This window comes from Alligator mississippiensis, chromosome 2, assembly GCF_030867095.1.
Source record: "Alligator mississippiensis isolate rAllMis1 chromosome 2, rAllMis1, whole genome shotgun sequence".
Lineage (NCBI taxonomy): Eukaryota > Metazoa > Chordata > Crocodylia > Alligatoridae > Alligator > Alligator mississippiensis.
This window is the reverse complement of record NC_081825.1, coordinates 714,104-736,552: the sequence shown is the minus strand read 5'-3', so window position 1 is coordinate 736,552 and position 22,449 is coordinate 714,104. Positions and strand designations below refer to the sequence as shown.

General features: G+C 51.8%; 1 protein-coding gene across 12 annotated transcripts in view; it reads right to left on the bottom strand.

The window, feature by feature from the left end:
* The window catches only part of DCTN1 (dynactin subunit 1), a 101,629-nt gene that overhangs the window by 48,315 nt on the left and 30,865 nt on the right, over positions 1 to 22,449 (bottom strand). For 9 of the 12 annotated variants that reach the window (XM_059721166.1, XM_059721161.1, XM_059721162.1 and 6 more), the window contains exons 3-5: positions 18,408 to 18,486; positions 15,204 to 15,235; positions 8,632 to 8,652 (exon numbers count right to left, since the gene is read on the bottom strand). In XM_059721166.1, coding sequence (XP_059577149.1) covers positions 8,632 to 8,652; positions 15,204 to 15,235; positions 18,408 to 18,486 — 132 coding nt within the window. The remainder of the gene's footprint in view (positions 1 to 8,631; positions 8,653 to 15,203; positions 15,236 to 18,407; positions 18,487 to 22,449) is intronic. The other 3 variants (XM_059721160.1, XM_059721167.1, XM_019483587.2) reach the window with 1 other exon arrangement.

The following is a 22,449-nucleotide window of genomic DNA, read 5'->3' as shown; positions in this document are numbered from 1 at the left end:
AAGACCACATTTAGTGCAAAAGCAGGGAGAACAGACCATTTCTGGGGAATCCACTGGCCAACGTGACAGAAACAGCCACTGGCTTCAGCTCCTTACGTTGTCACCATTGCCAAAGCCCAGAGGACGACTGGGACACGGCCCTTCTGAATTCAGAGGAGCATGTCCTGGTTTACAAGCAAGTTTTTTCCACCCTCACTGCAGAGCAGATGAGGCAACAAAACAATATGGGGACTTCAGTCGGTCTATCTCCCCTGACATGTCTCCACCCGATTCCTATGCAGGTTCTCAGCACCAAACGGGAGGCCCTCAAGCTTTCCTGGATACAGCTCACCTTGCTTCTGGGCCCCTTCCCTGTAGCAGCAAGCTTCCCCTCCACGGCTGCATCGCACGTACTGGGCCAGCCCCACCTCCTCAGCCATCATCCTTGAACCACAGAAGCCAACAAGCCACAATCTGTAGAGCACAGCCACAATCCCAGCCCTGGTACAAGAGATGCTTTTCCACTGCTCAGAGGTGAGATGCATCTCTCTTGTTTGCAGCTACTGAAAGGCACAACAGAAAAGCAAGGCAAGTTTGCGCAAAAGGTGCATTTGACCTGCATCTCGTTACCTGTGCCTCTGAGAACTCATGGAGTGCATCAAGACTTCAATCCAGCCGTCCCTATGTTCAAAACCACTAAGGGTGGACAAACACTCCGAGCAAAAAAGAACTGAGGCTGGAGTGAGCAGAGGGGGCCCCAGACAGTTGCAGCCCTGAATGCTGAATTATCCATGGAAGCAAGGCCCTCCCAGAGCCACAGGCCGGAGCTGCAGTCTAACAGCCACAAGAGAAGGAAGATGGATGCTCGTTATTTGAGAATGGCTGGGCAATCCAAGGACCACGGAGGACAGCAAAGCGCATCGGTAGCCAATGGAGTGGCAGGTGCAGACAGGGTCCAGAACCTGGGACTCTCCTCTCCCTCCAACACTCGGGGCCTCCGCTCCACCATGCGGCCAGGGCTGGGGCCAAGGCCAGACCTTTCAGAGCCAGGGAGATCTGTCCTTCTCCCCCAGCAGCAGAAGCCCTGCTTAACCAGTCCTTCAGAAAGGGGGAATGAAGACTGCTGGTCCTCTGAGACTGTGGAGGTGCAAAACATGCCTCTTCCCACACAGACCACTGGCCACGTCTGCTTGAAAACACATGCATGGAATTACGTAAGCAGGCTTCGAGCTCTCTTAGCCATGCAAGCGCTCTCTCCCATAGAAGCCCACGTGAAAGTTTCTCTCCATCTCAGATTGTTGACAATCATCCATTCAAGAGCAAATGGCAGCCTGAGCCAGTCACTGCTGCAGGCGTGTCTGGAGGGAGCTGTTCACTGCTTTACCCGTGTGGTGCACAGTTCTCTGGAGTTCACCTCTACGAGGCAGGTCTACTCTCCAGAGTCAACTGAAACCCCACAATGCTGCTCGAAGGTTGCGAATCCAGCTTCAGCTTTGTGTTAAACACTGACAGCTTAACAAGCATAAACCACATAAAAACACAGATGTGAGGCCACATCTGGAGTTCTGTTTCCAGTTGTGGGCCCCCCAGTACAGAAAGTGTGTGGACCAATTGGAGACAGTCCAGCAAAGGGCAATGAAAATGGTTGGGAGGCTGGGGGACATGACTTATGAGAAGAGGCTGAGGGAAGTGGGCTGATTGAGTCTGCAGAAGAGAAGACTGAGGGGGATTGAACAGCAGCCTTCACCTCCCTGCAGGGGGGTCTAAAGAGGATGGAGCTGGGCTGTTCTCAGTGGGGGCAGATGATACAGCAAGGAGCAATGGGCTCAAGCTGCAGCAAGGAAAGTTGAGGTTGGATATTAGGAAAAACCCTTTCTCCTGAGGAGGGAGGTGAAGCACTGGAACAGGCTCCCCAGAGAGGTGGTGCAGTCTCCATCATTGGAGGTATTTAAGACCCAGCTAGACAAAGCCTGGCTGGGATGATGCAGTTGGGGCTGGTCCTGCTTTGCGCAGGGGCTGGACTAGATGTGACCTCCTCAGGTCCCTTCCAGCCCTCATTGTCTGTGATTCTATTAAACACTCTTGTCCTAACTGCTCCACTACAGCGACAGGCTAAGGTCAATGGTAAACTGGGTGCCTTCCTGTTGTAACACACAATTCAATGGAAGAAGGCTGAGGGCGGGATAAGCTAGACAACTGCTGCTGACCTGGGCAGGAAGATGGGTCTCTCGGTATGTCGGGGACAAGACAACCCCCACAATGGAGCTTTCCCACTTGGTTTCTTTCCCTGTACCCCTTTGCCGTTGCCTCTCCCAGCATGACGCTGGCTCCCTCCAGGGACAGAGCTTTTCTTCATTGCTTTGTGCCTTCTGGCTGATTGTCTGTGGCACACAAAGCCTCACTCTTGCACCCCCTCCTGTGCTGGGGTCATAGGAGAGTGTCTCAAGGCTCCTCTGTCCCTCTCTGGTCGCACACACCATGCTTTGTCTCCACTTCTACTCTGGGTCATTGATTCTTCGGCCAGCAAGTCTGCCTCAGCTCTGCACTTCGCTGTTGCAATGCATCTGCCACTGGAAAGCCCTACACAGGGATTTGAGGCTGTCTGGCCGGTTGCTTCGATTTGCTCTTCCCAGCGATTCTCACACCAGCACTCTGGCTATTCCCGGTTCTGGTTTGACTATTTGCTCTGCTGTTTCTGATCACAAACCATCAGCCCCCAAGTCTGGTTGGCATCAGGGCAGCTGACTGGCCCAGTCATGGGAGCCCACGAACAAATCCAGTCGATGATGTGCAAGCAAAAACGGAATTCAGCTCCATGCTCCTTAGCTTTGTTGACTCTGCAGGGCTAGCCAGGGCAAGAACCAGGGCTCATCTCTGGCCCCACAGTCAGCAGACCTGACACTGGATATGCAGAGAAGAGCTGTTGAGTAAGGTGATACCAACTTTACAAAAATCCCTTCTCTACAGGACTCTCCCCTGACGGTCGTGTAAAGGTTCCTTGTAATCAGACACCAACTGCTCAGAGCTCTCAGCAAAGGAATCTATTTATTTTCAGGTTTAATGGGCAGGATGTTAAAACCCAGGAAGCCATCAGCACTTCAGGACTCCGGTCAGTACAGCGGAACTGCTGGCAAGAACAGCCGGCAATTTCTTAAGGCGTAGATATGGGAAACGTGCCGTTGACAGTTCAGTTTAGGAGGAGTGGCAGAATCTAAATGCACGTTATCAGTGCACACTTCAGTGAGGTAGCCCTGAGCGCACAGTCTTCCTGTACACGCTGCAAAAGATGATCAACAGAGATATCTCCCTTCCTACCAGTGCGTTGGGACTGAAGAAGGATGACCCTGCTCTGCCTTGTCATCTCACCCACCTGCCTCCCAACACTTCTGTAGATCTACTCTCAGGTTCCCTCAGACCTTGAGCTCTCTGCTGCAAGCCCCTTCGTGGACATCTCTGCACAAGCTGTCCCCCACAAAACTTTTAACTGAATACAAAAAAATCGCATAAGAGTTGGAAAAATGCTGGGAGTGGGTGAGCCAGCTGCTGAAACGACGAGCCAGAGCTTTTCCCCACCCCAGGTGCAAATGATAGAAACCCACAGTGCGGATATACAGGCATGTCCAAAGCTGGGCACGTGTCCCTGGGGGGCTGACCTTCCACCATCACATGCATCAGCACTGACAGGATTAAAGGCAGGAAGCAGCAGAAGAGAAAACGCCAGTTTTAAAAGGAAAAAAATAATCAGGAATTGTTTAAGAAATGGTTCATGGTCCTTAAAAAGCACACGAGGTGCAAGATACACAGGCTTGCAAACAAGTAAGATTTCACAGCCATACGAAGCCAGGAAGGGCTCACAAGACAGGAAAACCTTCGTTCCAGGTACCCAATACATGGTGCTGCCAGAAACACACTGAACGGCCTCTGTTGTCACCCACACCCACGTACACTGAGTACAGGGTCTGCTGGCTTGTGTTGCCACTCCTGCTCTTGAAGAGCTCGACAGGCACAGCCGCCTGCATCCAGACGAAGGCTGAAGAGCCGCTCTCCTGCGGTCGCAGCCATAACTCACGGAGGGTCCTCAAGAGACAGGAGAGCCTGCTGGCCAGTGCATCTCAGCTGACTGGTGCACGGTGCCAGGCAGGACTGAGAGAAGTTCCCAAGTGCCTGGGACTGGCTCTGCCCTCCTCTGGCAAGTAGGCTCGGAGAGCAGACAGCCCAGACATGGAGTGGAAATCTACTGAGAAATCTGGCTTATCCTCCCCTTTAGGAGAGGGCTTGTGCAGTCTCCTTCAAGGGATAAAACCGTCCTTCAGCAGGCAGGCAACCTGCCCCCTCCCTGCGCTGAAAGAGCCCATCTGCTCAAACAATGGAGACATCAGTCTAGTGCACAAAGCCCAAGGGCAGCTTAGGAGTGGACACCAGTGAGTAGTGAAACAAGAGATGCAACGCGGGAGAGGCGACACAGGAGCAGCTGCATGCCCGAGACAAAGCAGCCTCGCTGGTCAGGAACCTTCCAGGCTTGGGTTCAACAGAAAACCCTGAATAAAGTGGTCCCAGAGCCCCGAATGCCAGGCTGGTAACTGCCTGCCAGATGAGAGAGAGAACGATAAATTTCGGCAGAGATCAGAGTGTGGATGGGCTATAAACCACGGTGCTACGTGGCAGACAGGCTGGGGCAGAGTGGGAATGTGCTGGTTTTGTGCCTTATAAAAAGTTGTCACTCTCCTTGCTTGGCTTATGTTTCAAGTGGATGAAGCACTGGGTGAATCCCAACCTTCCTCCCAAAACTGGCCTCATACTTCCAGCACCCAGTGGAACAAGCACTCCTGGTTTCAACTTCATCCTACTCTTCTAGCCACAGCAGCCCAGGAACAACCAGCAGTGCGGACTGACGGTCGTCTGACTGCACAGTGCAGAACGTGCTCCCCTTCAAGGGCAATGCTTATCTCTAGGTGCAGCAGGTCTGCTAAGCCTTTGGCCAAACTGGGCCTCCTTTATCCCGACCCACACATCCCAGACCCAGGGCTTCACGTCTGGCAACACGCAGCACAACGGGGCCACCACGATGGAGGCGTCTGGCTGGTTCCCGTTAGCCAGCTCCCTGCTCTGAACACCAGTAATTCAGTGGGGCATGGTGCAGCTCCTGCCCCACTGTACCATGCAGTCAAGAAAACCCTGTCCAGGGGTGACTGGCACCCTGACCACAGGTGCAGGACAGTGAAATCCATGCCCCTTCTCGGGATGTATGAGGCCAGGTGATGCCCAGAGCTCCAGGGGCCTGGACTTGCGTAAGCCCATCAGGCGCCAGTCTCTGCAGCTGTTCCATGGAGGGCTGGCACAGCACAGGACCAGGGGCCAGCTCTGCCAGCTGCACAGGAAGTGGTAGGCTAGGCAAAGCTGCTGTAATGCAGGGACTCCAAATTACAGCTTTACTCCAAAACCTGAGGGAAACAGCGACCACATGCCCTTAGACAGCAATTTAGGGCAGGGCCAGGCAAACCATTAAACCAGAAGGGGAAGGATTTACTGCAGTCCCACTGAACCCACTGCAACTGTTTCATTGATCTGCTCCTACCCCACACTGCGCAGACGTAAAGGCTAGCGACCTCTCCCCTGCCTAAATGGTCCGTTACCAAGGCCTTGCTTCCCTTGCTGCAGACCGACCCGAGGAGACAGGAAGCAGCAGTGGATCTGCTGACATATGCTTACAAGCAGTAGGCCACCTTCATGCTCTGAAAAAGCGTGCCTGCCTTGTGTCGGGGCCCTGCCGCTCCTCTCACCAGGCAGGCTCACCGTGGATGAGGAGTGGCTTCAGCACTCGGGTCCTGCCAGAAGCCTGGTCCTGAGCTGGTTGACCAGAAGAGCGCTCAGAGCTCTTTAGCTGGGCACATGCAGCAGGTGGGGTGCACTGCCCCCACCCCCCTCACGGATGCCCACGCTCTGCCAATGGTATCTTGGGTGGGATAAATTTGCATTGATAATCACAGCCAATAGAACTGGGGAGGAATGTGACCAGCTTCTCTCCACAAGCCTTTGTTTCATGGCACAGCTCAAGGGCCATCGCTGAGAACTTTCTGGCTTTCCTTTTCTCCCAGCCTCCGGCCCATAAAGGACCTTGGACCAGAGTCAGCAAAATTCCTGGGGATGTCCTGTGGCCCCTCCAGAAAACAGAAAGGACAGGAGGTGCTTGGGAAGGGGCCCACAAGATTCCCCCTGCCTCCAGTGGATGCTAACGTGGTGGCCAACTACAGAGGTCGAGAGGCAGAAATAGGAAGCAGGTGACTACCTAGTCCATCCTCCTCCCAGAAGGACAGGGAACCAGATGGCAGGCAGAGCACAGAAGAGGGCTGATAGACAAAGAAAAGGGGCGGAGGGTAGGGGGGCAGTAACTCAATCTCAGATGATGGTGACCATCTGCCACCAAAAAGAGCAGTAGGAAACAGCTTAGGCCGATTAGAGTCTATATATAGACAGGCGCTGCAGAGAGCTACCTAATCTCACTAACGAGGATTTACCTTCCAACGGTGTTTAGTTCTATTTGAACACTTAGTATTTTGCCACATAGGACCAGGATTTCCAGCCACAAGAACTGTCACCAAGGTCACAGGGAAAGGTTTCAGCTCTGAAAAACAGTGCTGGTAGGTGCAAGTGAAGCTAGGATGTTACCAATGGGCTGTCACAGGCCAGGCACTTGGAGGAAGAACTCTAGGACATACCTGTCTGATCCTTGTTTCCATGCCAGGCTTGGTATCGCAATGCCAGGTAGGAATCCCACCTGGGACACAGCATCTCTGGCCTTAGAGAGGCCCCCGTTTTGAAAGTGATTATACAACGAACGCTCCGAGCGGACGGCCTGCGCACACCACAACCTGCCACCAGCCCGGCTCAGTGGAGATCTTCACAGTGATCAGAAGCCAACACGCCTGGAGCCAGGAGGCCTTTGTCACATAGAGCATACGAGCCAAGGAAACTAGAGGAGGGTGAGTAAGAGTCGCATGCACACAGCAGGGATCAGAGCTAGCAGAGCAGCCAAGTAAGGGGCAGGGCACATGCAGAGCAGTAAGCCTTAGTCTCATGCAGATTTCCGACTGGAGAGGTCACCAAGGAGGTCGGGACGAGGGGGTGGATGTCCCAGGGCTCTTTCCCCACCCTCCTGAGAGCAGCGGCTACAGTCTCCCCCCGTGCATGAACTTCCAGGTAGAACGCACTTCCCTTGCACCCACCTGCTCCCTGCCTGCACGCTTCCTGCTGGAGGACAGACGTGGTTCTACACCTGTTTGCACAGAACCACGTCTCAAGGGCTGAAGGGTTTAAGGCCTCAAGTGAAAGGTCTGCAGCAGCCAGCACTAAGTGGCAGCTTCGATGCCGGTGCCTCCGGGAACAAGCAGGTACTGACTCATTTCCATTTTCTTTTACCGTGTCCATGTGACCATCCATGGTCTCCAGACAGCCACATTTTTACTGCAGCATTTCCTTAGGAAAGCCATAGTACCCCCAAGTCAGACAGTGTCAAAACTTGCATGCTCTGCTGAGACTTGCATAGCTTCAGTCTCCTTGGGTGACAGGCCAGTCAGAAGTCTACAGATACGTAGTTAGTTGTTAGTTGTATCAAAAGGACTATTTTTCTCCCCTTTCCCCACCAGATTTCACCCAGAAAAAAAAGGTAGGGCACGGGTGCAAGGGAAGTGGTTCTTTGGAGAGAAAAGTCAATGTTTCAGACAAAAGAGACTGGGGAAAATTGTCACTGCACAAGTATTGTTCACACAAAACTCAGACTCATCTCCAAGACGAGCAGCCTGCCTGTTTTCTTCCTACTGCCTGGTTACTTAGTACACATAATTAAGGCTATAGTTCATCTTCCAGTATTAACCCACATCTAAACTGTTCCACAGCATTAGAAACCACGCAATGCCCTCTAGCACCATCCCCCTGGCTATTCCAAGCCATTTTGGTCTCCCTGCGTTTTCCCCTCAAGACAGTCAAGTCGAGGTGGCAGGGACCATGCCTTCCCCGATGCATGAAACATCAGGTCTTTCCTGGCACTTTAAAAATAGACTTAGGAGAATGTGTACCTGCTGTAGTAGCTGGATGGAAAGAGAAGGGAGGTGAACATGAAACCAAGGTTAAAGTACCAGCCAAAGCTTTGGTATGGAGGTGACAATGCTTGTGTTGGGTCTTTGGATTCTAAAGCTTATTGCTGTATAGTCAATCATGTAATACAGACCAGAAACAGACACAGTGGGCACATCTTACAGATAACATAGTGACTCCTGCCTGGGCTACGGGGGACAGCAGGACTGAGCTGCAACCAGGAAAGGCCAAAAAGTTCTCAGAACTCCTTAGAAAAAGAGTGCACTAGCTTTATAAAACCCACAGGCCCCTGGGTGGTACGGCAGCTGGAAACGGAGCCCCTTTCCCTAGAGCAATGGCATGCCCTGAGGCAGTCCTTTAGGTCAGCTGGCCCAGCCCGGGAGCTGGAGAAGGGGAACGCATGCAATGGGTAAACATGCGACGGTATGATGGAGAGCACTGCAGCAATGAGTGACAATGAGCCAGGATGCGTTTGAGGGCAGGTCATGCGGCCAGGAGATTCTGCAACGTGCAGATTAATTGCCAAAAAAAAAAAAAAAAAAAAAAAAAAAAAAGCACCACCTTTTTAGGTTTCACTCCACGCTGCATGAGGAAGGGACAAAGGTGAGAGGTTAGAGTTCACGCGGCATGGACAATGGTGACATTAAGTGAATCATCTGTAAGTCGCCATGTTACTGATTTTAGGAGTTAGACCACTTTACCTGGCTGTTCTCGCTCCTTTGAAGTATCGCCGCGCTACAGCACAACACGTACAATAGCAGGGAATGCACACGAGGACAACCCCTAATAAATCTGGTAGTGAAGCGTGCACTGCTGCGGTGTGCTGGGACCCAGTCGGGGGCACCCTTACCTTCAGGAGCTCTTACAACCCAGCTCTGGCTCTGGGAAGGGAACAGCTGGCTAATTCATCAGCTCCCAGGAGCCTGGGGTCTCTTGGAGGTGTGATGTCCCTGGCCTCCTCTCTGAGCATATGCTGGTCCCAACCCAAGTGCCCCCATCTCAGCAAGCCCTGCCCAGTCACTGTTCAGGGGAGGGGTTGCCAACCACCGCCTGCACTTGGCTAGTTCTTTCTATGCTGTGCCAACAAGCACATCTAGGTCCCTAGGGCAAAAGTAGCCACGGGTAAAATGAAATGGAAGGTCCGGCCCGAGGTGACCAGGAGGGGCAAGAGGAATGAACATTTAATCTGGAAACTGCAAATCCTAGTTCCACGGAGGTGAAGGTTTGAACACGCCGCTCACAACTGCTTAGCCTCAGCTGCATGGGGGTTATTTACCATAAAAAGGAGAATTACATCCTAGTAAGATGGCACTGGACTCATTCTCTCCATATCACTGTGGATGTACTATTGCAAGTCATTTATCCCCATCAAAGCCAACAGCACTGCTGAGATTTCCACTCTGGACACAGCCAGACGGAGGCGCCAGAAACCTCTGGCTGCAATTTTTATGCATTTGGGTGGACGCTAATCTATGCTCATGCAGATGCCTGGCTATTACCCCCCGACAAAGGGCACCATCACGCACGCCTGGAGGGACTGCCTCTCAGGAAACGAGCATGGGGATTCACCCTCTAACCCACTGCACGTGTCTGCATCTCGATGACAAGTCGACATTTACATATCCTCCGTTTGGAGCCCGTAGCAAATTGCACACGCTATTATTACTTGCCTAAGTCACTCTTAAACCAGTGAAAATCCCCTCTCAAAGTGGCCGACTTACTGTGATGCAGTCACAGATTAGCAGACTTTATCCCTGGCTCAGATGACACGCAGCGCCCAAGCGCACAAAACCTATTTCTGCAGGGATCAGCTGAAGCGGAAATAAACTAGCAGGAAACTCGCCCTCCCAGGCAGGTATGAGAACCACACAACCTCTTTTTGTCAGGGAAGAAGGCTCTTCTCTGTGTTACAGGCACCGCTGTGCTCAGGTACCCCACTGCTCCACTTGTTATGTTTCTCTGTGCTTCGGCCGCGAAGCCTGCCGAGTTTCACGTGCTGCTTCTCGTGAGTTAGCCCAATGCTGTAGCGAAGTGTTACCAAGCAGTAAGAATACACCAGAGATGGGCCCTGGGGGTTCATTTGCAGCTCTGTCATTAAGATGCTGCTTGGCCTTTGGGGCAGTGTCCCTTGCGCACTTCCCTGATTCCTCCAGTTCTCATTACTGCAAAGCATCAGCCTGTACCTAACTCGTGAGGATGGTCGATGAGACTAGTGCGCGGAGAAGAGGCCTTGGATGAAAGCTGCCCTAGCTGGGCACTGTAGTTGTGGAACACCCGGTTGTGAGCTCCGTTTGTAACGTCTACCATTTTACTGAGTTGCCTCAGTGCCCTTTTAATGTCGGGCACCGCAGATGTGTGGCAGGGAACTCTCTTGTTTGAAGGCATCATTAAAGAGAGGTGCAGGTAGCAATGAGCAGCTCCTCAAAGGGCAGCAAGGAGCTGACTCCCAAAAAGACCTTCAGGGCAGCTGCTTTTCCCATCCAGGGTCATGCTCCGCTGCTGGGATTTTGGGCCAGGATGCCACACTCCTCCTAGTACCACGGCCCTTTCCCTGGACACTGCTGACATCTAGTGGCAAAAGTACAGAAATCCACAGCTCTGAGCTTCAGAGATGAGGGTCGCCCAAGTCCAACAGCAGAAGCCAGACTCTGCCCTGGGAAAAGATGGGAGGCTACTCCAGGGTGATACTAGCCAGTGCATGCAGTTATTCCAGATGCAGCTAGTTTCTTCTCAAGACAAGGGGAAGCATCAGGGTGCTCTGAAAATCCGACATGCAGTGACCAGGGCAACGGCAGCTGTGAGCTGTCCATCAATCAAACCACTCCCAGCGCACAGATGGGGAAGCCCACGCAAAGAGGCGAACTTGCTTCAGCAAAGCCAGAGGAAGTCTTAGCCTCAAGTCCCGGGGTGCGACTCTTCAGTGCCTGGAACGGGGAGCAGTGGTGTGGGTGGAAAAGGTTCTCTTCAAGGGTGAGGGAACTGGGCATCGGGTACAGCAGCATTTTCACACCCATGCTACATGGGCTTATTGAGCCTTGTGCCTGTGACCCTTGGGGTCCCCCCAGCCTAACTACTGTGCAGTCCCTCACCATCATTGTTGGCCTTGTGATGAACACCTACTACTGTCTGCAAGGTACTCCCCTTCTCCTGGGCAACTGGCAGCCTTCCAGGCCTGCGCCTTCCTCCTCACTCTTCCAGGCCCTGCTCAGAGGACATGGAGCATCTTCTACCCAGAAGCATCAAGCAACTAATTTTTAGCAAGTTACTAGGCTCAGTATAAGAATGACCAGATAAAACTCTGGGCTGTGTTTTGCTTCTCACGAGATGCCTGCTCGCTGCTGGAAGTTTTCTTAAAAAGGGTAGGGGATCCCGCCTCAGAAGGAAGGAAGTGGGTCCAGAAGGGGGAAGGAGAGATGCTAAAAAAGGAAGGCAAACAGACAAATCTGGGCATCCTCAGCACTTTGTCTCAGTCCCGCACGCACTTGTGATGCCATGCCCTTATGAGCAGGAAAAGCCAAGATTTCCAGGCTGAGAGAAACCAACAGCAGGGAAGTAGCATTTATCCTGCGTGATCAGCTCGCCCAACCAGAGGCCTGCACATTGCCCACAACATAATAATATATCCACTTCTTAATGACAGGTATCCCCATTTCTAAGGGATCAGTGCTTGCAGCTACTGAGAGGCCACGATGACCTTTCCAGGATTTGAAGACAGGAATGATTGCCGCTCCGTAGCAGTTTGATTCGACTCATGCAATATATTTTCTAAGGACAGCCTTTAGCATTAAAGGTGCAACTGGTCATCTCCTGGATCCAGACAATTCCATACAGCCCTACAGAAAGCGTGTTCTGGGATGGGTGTTAACTTGGGGTCACAACACTCTGGGTGGCATGCAAGGAAGGCTTCAATGAGAACTTGAATCCTATTAAATATGGGCTTTTCCTCTGATAAATAATCTCGTTTCCCGCAGGCCACGAGCAGAGATGGTGACAACAAGCCAGGAGCACCTCCAACCACCACTCTGGATGGCTTAGCATCTGCTATCGGAGTCAGAGAGCATGATATCTCACCTGGCTTGGCCCAGTGAAAGGTAGGTGTCATGCAGAGGGGCAGGTAGTCCTGATTTCCCCATCATTTTTTAAGCTCATACAGTACCTGTGCCCAGGCCCCTTCCAAGAAAAGCATCACAAAAAAGAAAGTACTGGTTCCTCTAGGACAGGCTGAGGAATGGGGTTAGTCAAAGCAAGACTCATGTGTTTGGACATGTTCCCAGGCTGATCCAGTTCTGGTTTGGGTCAGTTCCAACACTGCGCTCTTGTTGCTGAGAGCAAGACATCTCGGTACCATCGGCAGCTAACTGCGGCACCACTGATATAAGCAAGTGGAGGTTCTGGGGAACGCCAGTCAGACACCAGGAACTATCTGGCCCTCCTCACTAGAGCACATGCTCCTTGCACTCGGTGCAGCATCGGTCTCTCAAGTGATCACTGTTCACATGCTGGCATCTTTCCCTGGCTCGGTTTGGATGTCAGCCTGGCTTGCAGCCGGATGATCAAGTATCTGCTTGCAGACTTGGCACTTGGAGGAGGAGGGAAGGTCCGAGCAGTCAACACGTAACAAGGCATTCCCACAGTAAGCCCCGTTCTCCATACGTTGGGTGTTTGAGGGGTCCTGGTCACCAAGCTCCAACCTATACACACCACAGGGTCAGGTGTCACTTGTGTTGAAATCATGCACAAAGCCTTTATTATCCACGTTTGTTTCCATGTTACCACATGAGCAGCTATGCTCATGCATGGCAAAAGCCGTGTAATCAAGGCAGCCTTCACTGGCAGAGTCCTGACTCTCCACAAAACCTGAAGATGTCAGCAGGGAACAAATGTAAGGTTGCAGACACCTCAAATTTAGCACACAGCACCCCAGGTACCAGAGAAAGTTTAGCACCTTCCCACAGCAGTGCACAGCTGCAAGTGGATGCACAAAGACCTCTGCTGTAAATTCAGACCACTGCAGAAGGAATATCTGCAGTATGTTATAACAAAAGGCCACTGCCTCTTCTAGCTCAGTGTCCTCAGAGGAACGTGGAAGAAACCACTGAGAGACAAGATTCAGTAGATCCACAGACAGAAGGGATCATCTAGCTGGATGTCCTATGTAATCAGGCCATTCAGTTCCACCGAACTATGTCATACTAAGCCCAGAAACTTTATTTAAAATTGCATTTAAATCCTCAGGGGACTAAAGAGCTGAGATCCCTGCCAGGGTAACACAAGACCAGCATTCATTCCTGCCTGTGGCAGAGGGTTAAGCTAGATGATCTGTTCAGGTCCCTCCTGACCCTAGCTACTGTGAAACTATGAAGACACCCAGTAGGCCATCAATGCACTGGCAGGAAGATGACTGAGACAAGCCTAGAAGACAAACCATGCCCCATGCTGCAGGGAGCAAATCCTGCCGCTACGGTCTGGGGAAAGCGTTCTTCCAGCCCCAGACCTAGTAATCAGTTTGAGGCAGAGCACACAAGCAAGACACACCAGCCAAATGTCTAGGAAAGGGGATCCCCTGTGTGCCCTCCAAGCACAGGGCTGCTCCCGTTTGTAACTGCGCTCAATCTCAGATGCTTCAAACAGGGAAGGCAAAAACATGAGATTCCATCTGGGCAGTCATTTGAGCAGGGGAAAAAAATCCTTCCTGACTGTAGCAGATGATCAGAGAGAGTCCTGAAGCATGAGATCTGATCTCCAGGCATCGTCTCAAATGGAAAGCTGCAAGTGCCACGTGCACGTTAACGGCAACAGATCGTTTTCTCCTGAAGCCCAGAAGGAAAAGGACAAATGGGAAAATTCAGATTCCAGGGCCAGAAAAAACCACCAAACCCTCCAGCCCAAAGCAGGGGTCAAACAGGTCCTTTAGAAAGGTATCTAAGCACATCCCGAAGACAAATGGCAAACAGCCTGCTTTACCAGTGAGCTGCTTTGGAGTTTGATTTCCTTCGCTGGTTGTTAAATCACAGTCCATTTCAATGCTGAATGGTTTCATTTCTATATCCAGCCCCTGGATCCTGTTGCGCTGTTCTCAGTTCGATGGAGAAGCCCATCTTACCAGTTATTTTCCCATGCAAAAGTACCTGTCCACTATGGTTGTGTGTATGGAATAATGTACCTCCACCCCCTCAAACTACCAGCTGTTTTGTTCCAAAGCACATTCAAAATGAGCTGTGTACTCCCCCTAACGAGGATCACAGATATTCCCAGGATCTATATATTGCATGGCTGTCCTTGAAGCTCAGGCAGTGTTTCTGGTCAGACTGTCCAAGGTGCCCAGGTGGTTACTATAATACCAGCATGGACAGACATCTGCCTGGCTTCCTGTGAGCACAGAGAGAACTCACTGCACTTGCACACAGCGTTGTGTGCCCACTTTGGTCCTAGGCACATCACTGGAGATCCTGGACAGAGTTCAGTATACATAAAGCTTGTCTGCACAGAGCTTGTCATCAGGAAGGCTAATGCAGACAACCGGAGGAGTGAGGCTGCCTTCTCCGTAACATAAGGGTTAACTCTTGAAGGACACAGAAATGTCCCATAATGGAGCAGGGATGGACCCCCAGTGCAACAAAGCAAACATTCAAGGCCTGTAACAGAGTCCAAACCTCCCTCACACCCAGCACAACCCTCCACGGCTAGGGGAATCAGGTGCCTGATCCCAATCAGCATGGAGGAAGCTGCTTCTGATCGTGCCTTGTTCCCTAAGCTTTTTCCACCCAACTTACCCCTTGGGCAAAGCCCTTGCATACAGACTTCTCCAAGGCCCCAAGCTGGCCCCAACAGAGCTGTAACACCCAGGTTACACAAAGGCAGACTTCACTGCTGGCAATACCGTCACTGCTTTCCCTCTTGCCACATTTGATCTGAAATGTGTTGGCTAAAACTCTGACCCTGCTGCCAGGCCACATAAAAGTCCTGTAAGACTGCAGATGGAGCTTCTGCTAAACTCTGGACAGGGAACAGGTATCAACGGAGAGAGATCAATGCAGTATTGTGCACCCCCACCCCGCTCCATACCACCACACACACACCAGTGGAGTGAGTTTGTATTGACAGTCTGCAGAGTCTCCAGCCAAAGCACTCACCAGTTTGCTGGCCTTGGCAGCTTCCAGTGAATCTGGAAATAAAGCAGAGAAACAGAAGAACCATGAGCCATGTGCCACACGTACTGCATGGGACTCTTCATAACATGGCCAGAAAGACCACTGTAATTCCAGTGCAGGCTCTGGGATACTTAGCTTCATCTGGATAATCAAACAATGTCTAGATCTAGTTAAAAGATGCCCCCCCATGTCTCTGGAGGAGTAGGAATAAGATGCGACGGGGAAGGCAAGTTCTGTTCCACCTTAACTAAGTGGTCACCTGCACTCACCACCAGTAGCTGTCAATCCCTCCAGGAAACGCCCTGTCCTTGGTCTACACGTGCATTAGAGTTCATGACCGAATACCTCTGTGCACATTGACTATTTTAACCATGAAAAAGTGGGCCAAGCAGGGTGGGAGAGGTTAATGCCCCTAGGACAGATCTGCCTGGGGTCAGGCCAGCTCAATGTCTACAGTAGCCCAGTACACCACAGAAAGCTGCCATCCCACCCAGATCACCAGATTTGCAGGGTGTTGCTTGCTACAAGAGGCTGCAACTCTCTTATAAAGGAGTCGCAGAAGAGCAGCTCACGGAGTTGGCATTCAAGTGTAGGTGGGAGGTGCCAGGGCCAGAACTCGCATTCACTTCTACCTAAAGGACCTATGCAGTTGCCCTTGGACTGGGGCTTTCCACACTTTTCCTGAGCTCTGGGTTGTGTTACTGTGCACCACTGAACAGCTGCTCCACATCCCCAGAAAGGTAATGGCAGTTCAAGGCCGAGACACGTAGCTCGTGGTTGCAGGAAGGTGATATCAAAATGCAGAGCCATGATTCAAGTGGGATGCATGCCTCAAACCCAGGGGATGATCTGTTTGGCTAAATTCCACCCCCTGTGCTGCTCCTGGGCATCTAATGGGGACAACACTATGGCTTGCAGCCTATTGTGATGAGCCTGCTATTTGGGTTTTATCATTTGAATTGCAGCATCAGCTGCCCAGATAAAGGATGCTCTGGAGACAGCTCATAAATCAAAGCTCCAAGCTGCCTCCCTGGTGAACTGTACACCTGGATTCATTTTGGTGGGGGGAGGTGGGGGGAAGGGGGAACATACTCAACTGCTAGAGACCAAAATCTCTGCAGCACGTACTACAGAGTCAAAGACTGCAGCAGGCACTGAGGTTTCTATAGCAACTCACTGGCACCAAGCCATGCTTCCTGCATCCGTATTTCATTACTCCAAAGAGCACGGCATGGGTTCAGTGTTTCCCTGACCCGTCCCACCTTTCTTCCCTCGCTCAGGACACACACTCTTGAACTCATACCCCTGTTCTTTCCCTCCGACCCTGGCAGGAATAACACCCCGCCCCCTCCATGCTATACTTTCCTTGCTGCATCAGTATCTGTAGCTCATTTTACCCTCTTGCAGCATGGGAGGTTGGCCAAACACACCCTCTGAGCTCCTCCTGTAGTCAAGGAGAACCAGTTTCTCTCAGCAGAACTCAAATGGGCTCTCTCTCAACTAGGCAATGGGGCAGCAAGCAGCAGAGGAAACTCAAGCCAACCAGCGCCAGCTAATTTAGGTTGGAAGGAGCCTCCTGAACTGCTGCTATATTTTGTTGGCACTGGACTGAGAACCCAGCAGCACCAGGCAGCGCTACAGGAAGTCCAGCAAATGCCTCTATACAGCAGCAAATCCTGACAGCACAGCAGCGCTGGCGGGGCAAAGCAGCTGGATGCTCTCTTCCAGACGCTCCATTCTTCAGGTCTGGTCACCTTGCCTCAAAAGAGAGCGTCAGGAACAGAGGAGGCTCCAGGGGCCTGCACTAAGCTGGGAAAACGTGAGACTAAAACCTTGGAGATGCTTAAGAACATTTGCATCAGAAACACAGCAGGAAAGGGAGAAGCTCTGCGCGTGGATAGCTGGGCCTCAGCAGGGAGAGAAGCCTGGAAAAATTCAAGTTATATGGACTAAGCAAAAAAAGGTTTTTATTAGTTTGTAGAAGAGATTAAGTGACAAAGGGACTGCTTTAAAAAGGGACAGCTGCTAGACAGGCAGCTGGGAATAGGAGATGTGTTGGGGTTACGCCAGACCAAAACCTTTTGCAGTGACAGCAAGTTCTCGGAGCTGGGAACAGTCTGAGTGACAAGGGTAGGGCAGAGCGCCATGCGACACGAATACCAAGTCGAAGCTCCCCTCCACTGACAGGGTAGACAAAAGGAAACAGCCCACTGCAGCCCAGGCCCTCCAGGCATGCTGCCTCTGTAGCAGTATTTGCAGCATCTGGAGTTGGGGTTTAACTCCTCCAAGGTGCTACTGGTCACAAGCAAGCACGATCCTGGGTCAGTTCAGCAGGAACAGCACGTGCCCAGCAAATACCACACACACACTGTTCTCCGAGCTCTGCACATTTAGGCCAAGCTCTTCAGGGCAGTCACAGTTTTGCTGAAGTACCCAACACCAATTAACACCAATGTCATCTTCCGTCAACAGAGCACAAAGGGAGGCGCTGGGGAAACCGGTGTCTTCCAGAGGGGCAACAAGAGCAGCATGGGAGGTAACACCACACTCATAGAGAGGATATTCTCTAAGCCAGTGTTCTCAACCTGTGGGTTGCGACCCAAAAGTGGGTCACAAAAATATATGAAAGGGTCATAAGCAAACTTTAAAAATGGATCCTTCTTTAAAGGAGAAACATGTGAGAAACTGGCTTTTCTCTTGCAGGCTGTCAGGATTCCTGGGTTGGGCCTGGCCACTGATGTTTACAAATGGGTCCTGGTACAAAAAGGGTTGAGAACCACTGCTCTAAGGCAGATGTGTGTATGGGGGCGTGTCTGCAGCCTTCAGCAGACACAGATCACTGCAGTTCCACAGCTTCCTCCAGAGGTCTGTGCCCCTGCAACGCTTTGGCCTACTGCTGCCCACAACAGAAGTCAGGACTGGTCCCAGGGGAGGGGTGAAGTGTGGGCAGCCAGTCATGGGCACAGAGTGATGGGAACAGGCCCTGACCCTGCCCAGCCAACAGTAGGAAGTGCACAGTTAAACAGGCAGGAATCCCACATGCCTGTATGCACCACCCCCAACTTGCCTGAGCAAGGAGCTCTGGGACCAGAGGGCCTCCCCCACCCCTAAGTGAGGCTGGGGTCTGACATGTGGTTCCCCATTGGCCTGGGTGACAAGAATTCACAGGGCTGACGTGTGACATACCTCTTTTGGGGACTTTCAGGGAAGACGACTCTGGTGTTTCTGGGGAGGTCGTGTCTGCTCCATCTTCAAACACCTGGATCTGAATAACATTTAACAAAGTTGTGTTATCAGTGATCCCCTGCAGCTGCTCAGGGCTTTAGCCGACTGGCTTTAGGTCTTTGCACAAGCTTTGAGCTCATTTCCTCAGGTCAGGAGCTTGGCATGCCTCCCTCTCCAGCTTCCTGGAAGAGCTTTAAACTGAACAGAAAGCTGCAGGGGATGTGAGGACAGCCACCCAGGAAATCCAAAGCAGTTTATAGCTGGTTAGGTATTGCAAGCCAAGCTGGTGACCTCAAGGCACAGGACCCCAGGGCACGAATCATTTTCACTATCTGCCACTGGAGAAGCTAGAGGGTTTTTTAAAGCACATTTGATCTGATCAAAAGTGAATATGAAAGAGACTCCCTTACTCCTCTCAGCCAGATGAGCTACTTCTGGATAATCTGCAAAGGTGCCATGTCCAAACAGTCACACCTCCGACAGGGAACCAGGCTCCTGGAGACTCCAGGGCTGGCTTGGGGCATTGCAGTGAACTTGGAAAATCTCGGATAGAAGGGGTTGGATTGGTATCTTTAATTCCTTCTGTGGCCTGGATTTGGCTGACATGATGCAGGAAAGGGGGCTCTGCAAGGAAACTGCAGCTCAGCTGTCATCTGCCAAGCAGCAAGCAGCGACTGCTATTTCTGGAAGGTGCCTGGGTACCAGACGCATGTTTCTAAATGAGAAGGAAGAGGCAGCCTGAATGAAACTCTACAGCCATTGAAACCATGACAACGCTGCGGCAGAAGTGGGAACATTCAGCCCTGAGTTTCCCAGCAGGGAGAGGAGAGACGTCCCCTGGAACCTGCTGACAGCACATCTCCAACATGCTGCTGTCTGCTGATGACCGCTGGGGCAAGGTCAGCAGTGTGGAGGCTTTTGAGCTGATTCACCATAGGCATCTCAGCACCCAGCACTGAGAACCCAGCAACACAGGACACAACAGAGCCTTACTACAGGGGACCTCCCAGCCCATCACACACCTGAGCTCCTCAATAACAAACTGAAAAAAATTACGCTGTTTTGGCTCTTCCATCTAGTACAGCTCAGCTGAGGGCCTCAGGTATCTGGGCACAGGACCGCAAGCGCTGACATCAGGATCCGGGTGTGCTCTCAGAGCTGCAACTGGTCCCCCTGAGTCCAGGATCAGGCAACCAGGCACTGACCACTGGAAGGTCCCTGGGTACTTACTACTACAGGGTCTGAACTCCACCATCACTATCTAGCTCACCCTCCTGAATTCCTCCTAGCTGAATACATTCATCTTCACTTCTCCTTCCACCCGACCTCCAAAACTGCTTACTCTCATTCTATAACAGAACTTCTGCTGCATTTATGTCCCAGAGGAGGGTGAAGCAACCCCCACAGCTGCATGGGCACTTGGGATCCAACTGCCTGGGGCAACTGATAATGCTGAAAGGCAGAAATTAGAACAGGGCTTTATTCTGATTTTTTTTTTAAAGCTTGGAGAAGTACAAGGAGCTGCAGAGACAGCGATGGGATTTCTAAGCCTGTGGCTCAGAACGGAGAGCAGGAAGTCATCAGTATAATAAACCCCAGGCTCCAGGTGAGAGTGTTCAGCTCAGTCACTGCCCCAGCCAGCAGCAGTCTCAGGTGGGAAGAGCTGCAGAGCCACCAATACACCACTGGAGACACCAGGCAGTGCTCACACCCCTGCTTGCAGGGACATTCCTGGCTCTGGCAAGCAGCAGCGAATAGGGAAGGTGTGATTAGAAACAAAGGAACACCACGCCGGTCCTCTGTGCACCCTTTTCATGGCTGGGCTCCTGGCAAACCCAAGAAGGCTGATTTTCAGGGGCTACGTGCTCATTTGCATCGTGCCAGTCAGCTTTTCCCCTCTCCTCCAGTAAGCTACTGTTCAAAGGGGCAGCATGAAAATGGTTGTGGGGCTGGGGCACACGATTGGTGAGGAGAGACTGAGGAAACTGGGCTGATTTAGTTTGGAGAAGACAAGACTGAGGGGGATTGAATAGCAGCCTTCACCTCCCTGCAGGGGGCTGCAAAGAGGATGGAGCTGGACTGTTCTCAGTGGAGGCAGATGACAGAACAAAGAACAATGGGCTCGAGCTGCAGCCAGGGAAATTGAGGTTAGAGATGAGGAAAAACTCTTCGGAGGAGGGTGGTGAAGCACTGGAACAGGCTCCCCAGAGAGGTGGTGGAGTCTTCATCCTGGGAGGTGTTTAAGACCCAACTAGACAAAGTCCTGGCTGGGATGATGTAGTTGGGGCTGGTCCTGCTTGGAGCAGGGGGTTGGACTAGATGTGGCATCCTGAGGTCCCTTCCAACCCTCATTGTCTCTGGTTGTATGGTGTTGATCTCCAGGGTACTAAGCAACGCAACTAGTTCTTCCCTTGACTCTTTGTGCCAAGAACTCATCAAGACATACACTACCTGCTACCCTTGACTTCCTGCACACTGGGCCCAAGAACACACACTTGCAGACATGGGCCCCTGCTCTCTAGGCAGGACCTGCGGCGTGCTGCCCAGTCACAGGGTAGTAATTGCTGCAGAAGTCCCCAGCAGTATTTTTATACCTCCACTTCCCTCAGAATGCATAAAATGTGAGGCTGTCTCGGTGTCCAGGTGCTGAGAACCAGCAGAGCAGCCTGGGGCAAAGGCTCCCTGAAGGCTTGTCCCATCTCTAAGTGGCTAGCACACAACCATGCCCCTAGTATGCACTGTAAATTTTCTTAAGGATCAGATAAGATACACGTGCGATGATATCGAGACTTCTTCTGAACTGTCCTTCCAGCTAAAAGTCCCTGAAGCAATTAAGAGACTACAGCTGAGTCTTCCGGGTGCAACTACTGTTTGCACTCATTTGCACTGACTGGTTGGCACAGAAGAGTAGGGAAGTTATTTAGACCTGAGGAAACACTTTTTCTGGTTTTCTCAGAGCTATTTTGCTCAAAAGGATGCAGGTGTCTATCTCTTTCATCAGCACTGCCCAGGGAGGCTGTGGAATCTCCATCCCTGGAAATTTGTAAGAGCAGGTGAGATGGATTAGACCAAAACTGCTGAGACCCCAGGATCCCAGCTCGCACTAGATGCCCTCTGGAGGTCCCTGCCAGCACAGCTTTCTGTGATCCTAAAACACAGCCTGGAAATCTTTACTAGACAGCCTGAGGCATCCTTTGCATCCCAGGGCACCATGCTGTTTATAAACACAGCAGAACGGCAAGTGGCTTTTCCATGGGTGATTTAGATGAGAAGTGCAGGGAGGAAACAAGTCCAACCTCCAGCCTGGAGCCCAAGAGGGAAGTCAATTTGGCTCAGAGTCCCCTTGGAGGAAGCTCACCATTTTCTACTTCTTATCTTTTCAGTGTTTTTCCAACTACTTCTTGAAAACTCAGTGTCCAAGTGTTAGGGGCAGGTTCAGGTTTGAAAACTGGAACCCATGGTCCCATTCTCCTGCATCTGTAAACAGTCCAGACCACTCTCTCTCTCTCTAACTGGTGCGCAGAAGCAGCAGAGGAGCAGCGAACGCAGCATGACGATGCTCCCTGTACCACAATGTGCCACGTCTCCTCTTCTAAGGACAAGGAAGAGCGCTAACCTGCAGGCAGCTCCCATCCCGGCTGACAACATTGCTATGGCAACAGCACCGGGCTCCCTAGAAGCATCAGGAAAAATGCGGTGGAGAAAACGGGGGGGGAGTGGAAGTTCAGCCCCCAGACTCCAGGAGCTCCAGCTCGTGCCAAGATCCAGAGAAGGAGCAAGGCCAATACTCAGGCTGCACGATCTTAACCACCCAACTGCCAGCTGCCAGCTCTCCCAGTGCCATCTCCATGTCCTAGCTTTGTTCTAGGCAGTCTTCTCCTTTGCTGTCTCCCTTCCCAGTTCACACTGGAATGCCTCGTTACAGGAGCTGTACTTCACAGATGGTACCTTTTAGAAAGAAGGGAACGCTTGATCCCAGGCAAGTGTTGTAGAAGAGCCTGGG